Here is a 9,589-nt window from a genome sequence, read left to right as displayed (position 1 = left end):
TCGAGTATGAAATTGAGTTTAGCAAGCGACGTACAGTACTCTCACCTGGTAAAACTACTTTGTTTCTACGCATATGCTTATAAGTAGATGGTGATTTATAGTACAATGACAGTGATACATTTTTTTCTGCTCTAGTCCATGGCTTACGATTTTTGTGCAATACTTGCATCGTAACAAGAGCTTTCGAAGGTGTCGAAGAAAAAGAAAATTCGTCTAACATTTGTTTCATTTGAACTTTTTTTATATTTTTATTTTTTTCATTTTTATTTTTCAAATAACTTATTATTGATCTTTTTCGTTTTAACAATCTTTGTAGATTAATATTTTTTTGACGTAGTTGTTTATTTGTCATTTTAATTTTTCTAGGACTTTCTGGTGTGTTTATATATGATTTTGGATTATTTTTCTGTGGACTTGGTAGATCGATTAACCTTGAAACCCAAGATTTTGTGCCTGGAGATGACAAAGTAGGACTACCAAACATCATGGAAGGATTCGGATTTTCAACATTATTTGTTACATATCGTCTCACAGGTGATAAAACTTTAAATTTGCTCGGAGAAGGTGACCAACCTGGACTTTTTAAAAATGTTTTATCTCCTATACACAAAAATTTAAAAAACATATATAATAAATGATGGGATAAATAATAAGCTGATAGATTCGATAGTAGTAAACACACTTTTGAACCTATCAAATTTTTTTGTTAAAAAAACATAAAAAACACATCTAGAAATGACTTTGAAAAAAACATTACAAGAAAAACCAACCTTATATTTTTATGTTAAAAATTACAAAAAATCTAGACATCTGTTAAAATTCCAAAAAATTTAAATTATTTTTATTTATTTTATTTTTTACAAAATATCGTGTCCGGAAAAAATTCTATAAAATGTTATTTATTTTTCTTTCTAGGCAGTAAGTAGTGACCACGTTTAATATTATTATTATAACATACTTAATATTTTTGATTATATTTAAAAATTATAATAATAGAATATTGTTATCACTTTTAAAGCTTTGTGTGGCCGTTTTTGATCTTGAAAAAGTTCTCACCACACCACAGGGTGATGTTAGCAGTTTTTATTACAAACGTAAATTTGCGACATGCAATTATTTCACCATCTTTGATATTGGAAAAAACATGGATACTGTTTTGTGTGGCATCAATCAGAGGATAACAGAGGTTCCAACAAAATTTTAACTTGTCTTTATAAGTTTTTGAAAATAATCAAGGATCAAGGTATTAAGGAAGTTGTATTCTATTCAGATAACTGTGGTGGACAGAACCGTAACCGCTTTGTTTATGCTATGTGGGAGTATGCCTCATACACTATAAAACTTAAAATAACTCACCGATTTTTAGAACCCAAAATGAGGGTGATTCAATGCACACTGTCATTGAAAATGCCAAAAAAGGTAAAATAATTTACATGCCTGATCAATGGGTCACATTAATTCGATGCGCCAAAGTAAAAGGTGAACCATATACTGTTTTCGAAATGTCTTACAAGGATTTCTTGGATTTTAAACCACTAGTTGAGAACAAAATATTCAACTGGAAAAATTCTGATGACAAAACATTAATCAAGTGGAATAATATAAAAGAAGTGTTTGTTAATTTTGAACTTCCTCATGTAATTCAAATAAAGTACAATTTAAGTTCAACAGATTTCATACAGATTAATGTTATAAAAAAAAGACAAAGAGGCCGATATGACAAACGCATAATTCCCACAAGAGCATATAAAGAACAACTGTGTATAAAAGAAGCAAAAATCCAGACTTATTAACTCTATGTAAAAAGGGTCTTATTCCTAAAACATATCATTCATTTTATGAAAATCTCAAATCAAAAAAATGACTTAAGTAATATTATTAAAGTTCCTTATTCTTATTAATTACCATTACATTTTATATTTTAAATTTATTTTTTTTTTATGAAAGGAAGTAACTCAAGGAAAACCTAGGAAAATCCAAACTTTAGTGAAATTGATATCAGGCCAAATTTAGTTCTACACAAATAAAATATTATTTAAGTTTCAATAAAATCCAAATAATATTAGAATAAGAATTGTAGTTCAAACTTTAATTTGCTTCTAGTGAAAAGTAGTGAAAATTGAGTTACTGCCTTATTCGTTGCGTATGTCGAAATGAACACAAATATCATGGTTGGAAAAGCTAACCATGATTTTAGATAGGTATCAAAAAATCAAAACTATTAAAAATATCATAAAATAACCTAACCATAAAATGAAACTTTTCTGATCTAAAATCGTTTTATATTCATATTTATTTATAAAACTCAATATATTTTCAATTTAATGATTTTAAAACATGTGAATCATTTGAAATCAAACAATGATAAAAAGAGAATGGATAACATGAATAAAGAGAACATTTAATATAAAAATGTTTGTAAAATGAAAAAAAAGATTGTTTAATAGAAAATATAAAAAAGCAGTTGCATTAAAAATGTTAGATAAAAAACTGATGGAAAAAGCTGATATACAATTTATAGGAACATGGACAACAGATGAAGTTAATAAAACTTTAGAAAAGGATACATAATAACAAACATTTATGAGATGTGGCATTTTAAACAGAAATCAACAGATTTATTCAAACAGTATGTTAATGATTTTATGAAAATAAAATTAGAATGTTGAAAACATAATTACAGTTCTAATGAAGAGTATATAAAAACAGTTTTCGATAAAATGGGTAATTTATTAGATAAAGATAAAATATGTTATAAGTTATAATCCAGGTAGAAGAGATGTAGCAAAAGTATGTAGGTATATGTTGTTTATGGGGAAAATTTGGACAAAGACAAAAAATGAAAAAAACTGAGTTTGTTACAGACCCACAACAGTTCTATACAATATTATTAGATGATAGATTAGAAAATATAAATATAAATTTATTAAATGACAATATAATGCAAATGTGTTATAATTATAAAAATTATTACGTTGAAAATTTCCATAATACAAATTAATATTTTAATAGCTTTATTTACAACATCTAGTGCAAGATTAAGATTATATACAATGTTAGATAATTAGGTAGAGCTGTAGTTTATTATGATACCGACTCTATTTTCTATATAGATAATGGCATTATTAAAATTAACAGGATCAATGTTGAGAGAATGGACTGATGAATTAGGTGAAAATGTACATTTAACAGATTGGACATCTACAGGTCCTAAAATTTATTATTATAAAATAAATGATAATAAATTTAAAACAGTTATAAAGGGTTTTACTTTAAATTATCAAAATGTATTAAAACTTAATGGGAAAACAATAAGAAAGTGTTATTTTTTTCCAATAAGATAAATAGTTTATTTTGATTTAGATTTATAAACTAGGTACCAAGTAAAAAAAAATGTTGATGTTAATTTTAAATTTGTTATAAAATGTTATTTTTAATACAATAAAAGGAGTATCTATCGTTTAAATACTAACAAATTGTGTATGTTTGGTTTTTAAATAAGTAATGATTGATGACATTGCACCAGAGACGATATTTCATTTAAAATTTTAAAACAAGCAATTTGTAGTAGTGGTGCAAAGAAAACCCGATGACTGGGTAATTTAGCACCAAGAAAAAAAATTTAATTTTTAATCATAAAAAATAAATAATTTGACTGAAATTAAATGTTTCTTAGGTACCCTAAAGTAACCAATAAAAGTTTCAAAGTTCTAACTTAAATATATATTTTTTTTAATACAGAAATAAAGAATCACCTATGATACACTTTGTATGTTGAGAGTCTTCATACCGTGATGTCTGAGAATAATTTTCTTTTTAGTTTTACCCGCAGCGGTGTTTGTATTATTTCAGGTAGGTACTGTATCATCATGAATTGGTGGTTCTAAAAACGTATTTATATTATGACAATATGTACACACATAATCAATATTTAAAACATTCTAACATATTAAATTAAATTTCCTTACGGTAATTCTTTCTTTTGTTGGTATCAAACAGAATTTTTTTTGGAACAGCATTTGGAACTAATGTTAAACGTTTGGCCAATGGGTTCATAAACATACATTTTTCAAAATGATCCCCACAAATCAAACGTTTCTCCAACGATTTTGGACTTAAAAAGCCAAATCAATGTTTCCTGGAGTAAAATAAAATAATTTAAAAGTAATTTCTTTCTTTTAGCCTCACCCGCCCCCTTATTTTATTTCATATTTTTTTCCTAATAGATCCGCGCCTGCTATAATAAATATATTTTAATCAATTACAGAAATTTACTTACCGGAATTTTCTATCCAAGTTTTTGATGAGTTTTCATCATTTGGAAAATGATGAAAACTCAATTGCTTAAAGTGCCTACGACTCTTTTTGCAATCAAAATAGTCACATTTGCCACCAGACATTTTATTTCTTAAAAAGTATCAAAAGTATCACAAAATAATATACGACATCGACAACATGACTGAATCGACTCAACTGATTAATAGTCAATAGTGGTCGAATGTACACTGTACTGTAGTAATATATATAGTTATTAGTTTTAAATTCAAAACAATTAATTTGAAAATAAGTAGCTATATTTAGTTATATTCTATTTACACTAAAATAACAATTTAGGTATAAACTATAAATAGAATAATGCGATATAGTACTCAATATATTCAAAGACAGAGCTAAAACAACAATTCATGACTGAAAATAGACAAACAAAACATATTTTGTCTCTCACAATAATTGATCATAGTATAATTATTATACTATGAAGTTAAAGTAGGCACGGTACACACAAATACCTATATATAAATTATTATAAATTATAATAATTCATAAATTTTTTATCAATTGGCAACCGAGCAATTTTGATGTGTTAACAAATATGTTAATTATAATTAATAATTATTATAAACAAAATGTTATTTTTTACTATTAATTATAAGGTCACAACTTTTTGGTGGTAAGTGGATTATACACCAGTTCCCTATAAAGGGTTCATTGTTTTTTTTCTGTGACATATTAAGGGTTAATATCAGCCTCCGATGTTGGAAAAATATAAATATGCGAAAATTAAGAATTAATGATAAATATTAATATATTATATTATTATTCATTGTAACAAGAGTTCGTAAAAAAAGCCGCACGAATGCGGGATGCTTAATCGTGATCGCAATAATCACGGACACACATTATTATTACGTCTACACTCTACATTCATTTTGGTGGGTGGGACTAATAAAGCGCACTAGCGATTCAAACGTGAAACGCCGGTACTCAAATCCGACTACAGCGGCTTATAGTGGCAAACGCCGCTGAACGCGCAGGGGATTTTACACGGCAGTGAGCGATCTATAGTATTTATAATCAATGATAGTACATAATATTGTTATATACAAATAGGTATACAATTGGGCAGACAGTGGCTTTAATTAAAAGATGGTTTGTGTATAAGAGTGAATATTTAAAATATTACGGCAGCAATGCAGCATAATATACGACGCGTATGCATTGTATATTTACTCGATCCGTCATAGACGGAGGTCGAGAAAATAATAACATCGTTCCCGAATGAGCACAATCGTCGGCCAACAGCCGACAATGTGTAGTGGGCGCGGCTAAAAACGTCGCGTGCTTGCGGATCACGAGAACACCTAACAGCGCATTCTCTTGGTCGTTGCTCGGTTTCGTTTGCCCGTGTGGCGTCCTCTTTATACCTTAAGGGGGCTGGAGCAACCTTCATATTCCACGCATTTATACCAATAAGCAAAAGTAAAATAAACATACTTCAAGTTGCTTGAATTTAATTTTGAAAACTACATCTGATTTGTGCTTATTTATTCTAGGTTTGCTCGGAAGTGAATTTTTGATTTTTTAATTTTGTGACTATCTAAATTTTAGTCAAAATATAAGTATTTTTTGAAAATAAAATAAACTTACTATGCATAATACTCTATTAACTAAAAATAAAATCGTAAATCTATTTCCGAACAAACCTAGAAAATAGACCAACGAATACAAATCACTTTTCAAAATTAATATAAGTCGATCAAAACAATACGAATTTTTCTTTCTTTTTTGGTACTGTTGGCATAAAATTTGTGCCGGAGAACCGGAACAGAATATTATTCCTCGTTTAATTAGATATGTGCATGCGCGTACGGGCATTCGAACATTTCTAAGAATCTAGGTAGCCGCAACAAAAATAATACCTGTATGCCGGGCGATTATAAATCGATTAGTGATAAGTTGGTTTCCTACTCGATCAAATTTATACTATTATGACAAAACGAAAAAAGTATTACTTGTTTCCAAATAATCGGACAGTGAAGTTCAATTTTTCGTGTCACTTATTTTGTTTGAATTTCAAAATGAATAAAGACTGGCGATTGGGTAAAAAAGCGCGCCTCAGGTTGGGTGCACCACGAAAAAAACCTAACCTGGCTAATCTTAAATGTAAAAAACTTGAAAAAGAACCTGAAGATCATGGAAACAATAATGAGGTAATTATAATACATTGTTTATGGTTTGATATATTATGGTTATATTTTTAATGAATAAAAACTGTTTTGTTAGTAACATAAGATTTTATCAATTTTAAATATAATATAGAATTATATAATATATTATATAGGTAGGTATGATTAAATTATATATTCAGTGGATAATTTATTGTATTGATATTACAATGGTCTGTGTGTGTGTGTGTTGACAAATTGGATTTTTGTATTTCGCTGTCATTCACAATGAATCAGGTACAACAGAAATTGAGAGAATATCTAATATTGTAATTCTAATGCTCATAAAAATTTAATACGACTTTTCCGGTAAAATTTTTTTTTTTGATAAAAGTAGACAAACTCATGAAGAATCTTGTTTGGAATTTTCAAACCTTAGATTTGTAAAGAAAAATTTGTATGAATTTTTCTAACTAAAAATAAATTGCGAATTTTCGTGATTTTTACGTATTTTGTCAAAATTTGAACTTTCAATGTTTATTAAAAAAATTGTGACTATGTATTTTTAATATTTTTTAACTACTATTGCGACAATATATTAGAAGTCTTGTATCAAAATTTGAAGCTTTTTTACCCAACGAACAAAATTTTATTGTCATTTGTAAAAAAAAAACTTAAAAAGATTTGTACGAGAATTAGTTTTAGAGTTAAACCAATATCTAAAATCTAGTTTTTCAAAATTTGAATTTGCGTAAAAATTCCCGTTTTTCGTTAATTTTTTTTTTGTTTTTCCTGGTGCTTTTGAAAACTATTGGAAATTTCAAAAAATATAGGCATGATTTTTTTTTATAACCATTTTAAGTTCAAATTTTGACGAAATCTATTTAATTATTTTAATTGATATTAATTGAATATTAATATTGTATAAAATATCTAAAACTGAAAACTCGTCTCCGATCAGAATCGTTTTTCGTATACAATGATATTATATCATTAAATTCAAATTTAATATCATCCATTACAGTAGGTAACCCACTTGTAAACTACTGTATAGCAGAGCGACATCCACTTACTTACCCGCTTTTTAAAATTATAAATTAAAACAATACACTCGTAAAACTGAATAGCCCTCATTTTTTTTACAATTATTATTGTAAACAGAATGTATCATAAATCGATATATCACATCATATAATATACCTAACAAAATATTCAATAAATATAATATAATTTAAATATAATACATATTGATCATTGTTAATTTAATGCATTCCTAACTTAAAAATAAATAAAAATGAAATCCATGATTTAGAAAAAAAAACTATAAGGCAACACCAATGCGAGGAATGGCATTTAGAAAGAAAAAAAAGGTTTATTTCAATTATTTTTTGATTAAAAATTATATTTTTATTGTTACATAAATATTTATTACTTTTTACTTTATATAGATTAACAGCCTCTGTATTTGGTAAGATATGCAAATTACGTGAATCCACTTCACGAGACAAAGTCGCCAAGGAATTATTGTTTGGGACTTTTAGCGGCAATGCTGCCACCAGATATGGAATCGAGCACGAAGACATTGCCAAACAGCAGCTTGAAAAAGTTTTAGGCAAAAGTATTAAAAATTCAGGCTTAATAGTAGACCATGATTTATCATTCTTAGCAGCATCTCCTGATGGTCTGGTGGACCATAATACTTTAGTCGAAATTAAATGTCCAGCATCAGCGAAAAGTATGAGTTCTGAAGACGGAATCACTTCAAAAAAAATAAAATGTTGTGAAATAAAAAATGGACAGCTGCATCTCAAACGAAACCACAACTATTATTATCAAGTTCAAGGGCAATTACATATTTCGTGTAAACTAGGTATACTGCTATTTTTGCATTTGGACCCCTAAAGGTTTTTAAATATCACTGTACTATATATTTTATGCTTATTATCATGATCATCTATATTTAAATAATTAACTACCTATGTATATTGTGTATGTTTATACAGGTTTAATGTTTGAAAAAATAAAACGTGAAGACAGTTTTTGGGAAAACAAAATGAAAGATCAACTAAAAACATTTTATTTAGAAAGCATGTTGCCTCAACTAATTAATGAAATTTATTAATTTATCAGAATCTAATAAACTTATTATTGTATTTATTAGCATTTTTATTTCATGTAATTTAATTTTTTTTAATATTGTGTACAGTTTACAGCAGTCGCGTAGGTAAAGATTATTGAGGGGGGGGGGTCGATATGTATTTTTTTATATTATTTCACATCTATTTACTCATAAAGAAATTTTCTATGTGGGGTTGGGGGGGGGGGGTTGAATCCCCCCTTACACATGCCCTTGGTTTACAGTGATCACGGCATATTATGTACGCAAGTGGCTCCTGCTAAAATCAATTAAACGGCTAATAGGAAAATTCGACGAATATTTTGATAGTTATCGTAGTTCCGGGAATTCGTATTTCGTCGTGAATAGGCGATAACGGATTACTCACACTAATGTTCGTTTACATCTCACACATTGACAAGGCAAAATAGTCAATGTAATATTAAATGCCTAAACACTACTCCTTAAAACATGCCATGCTCCAGCCCCCTTAATGATTAAGAGTGACAAGGTTGCATAATTCACAAGTGGCCTAAACTTAAAGTTAATGTTTTTCAAAAATATCTCATTAAAATTTTAAAGAATACCAAATACCTAGACAATGAAGTACTATAATAAAATTAATTTAGTTAAATTAGTTATTATTAAACCAAGAGTGATAACAAATATTGTATACTAATGTCAACAAAAATTAGCTCCAGTATGTAAGTATAGATTACTTAATTATTCATACATTAATAATACTAAATAATTTAACAATATACATATTATATAGATATAATTTACAGGTATACTATTTTTTTTTTACATAATATTAATAAAAATTAAATTGTATTTTAATTTCATAGGTAGGTAGTTTCATAAACTATTGATTTGGTCCATTCCAGTAATAATAGTTATGGTTTGTCAGTGAATAATATGTTTTCATCAACTATCTTGTACCTGTGAATTGGATTATCAGAGAATAATAGTAAAATACCATGTTGTTAACTGTAAGTTGAACCATCCAACTTGTAACCTAGTACTT

General features: G+C 27.6%; 1 protein-coding gene across 1 annotated transcript; it reads left to right on the top strand.

Moving 5' to 3' along the window:
• The first annotated feature begins 6,260 nt into the window (after window positions 1–6,260).
• Window positions 6,261–8,568, top strand: LOC149059307 (uncharacterized). Its single transcript, XM_089223465.1, has 3 exons — window positions 6,261–6,491; window positions 7,895–8,316; window positions 8,450–8,568. The coding sequence occupies exons 1-3, from the start codon at window positions 6,475–6,477 to the stop codon at window positions 8,566–8,568; spliced, it is 558 nt and encodes a 185-aa protein (XP_089079591.1). The 5' UTR covers window positions 6,261–6,474.
• Window positions 8,569–9,589: the final 1,021 nt, after the last annotated feature.

Source organism: Diuraphis noxia, unplaced genomic scaffold, assembly GCF_037042655.1.
Source record: "Diuraphis noxia isolate RWA-SAM2 unplaced genomic scaffold, SU_Dnox_SAM2 contig0001, whole genome shotgun sequence".
Classification (NCBI taxonomy): domain Eukaryota; kingdom Metazoa; phylum Arthropoda; class Insecta; order Hemiptera; family Aphididae; genus Diuraphis; species Diuraphis noxia.
The sequence above is the reverse complement of the archived record's forward strand: the minus strand, read 5'-3'. Positions and strand labels throughout refer to the sequence as shown.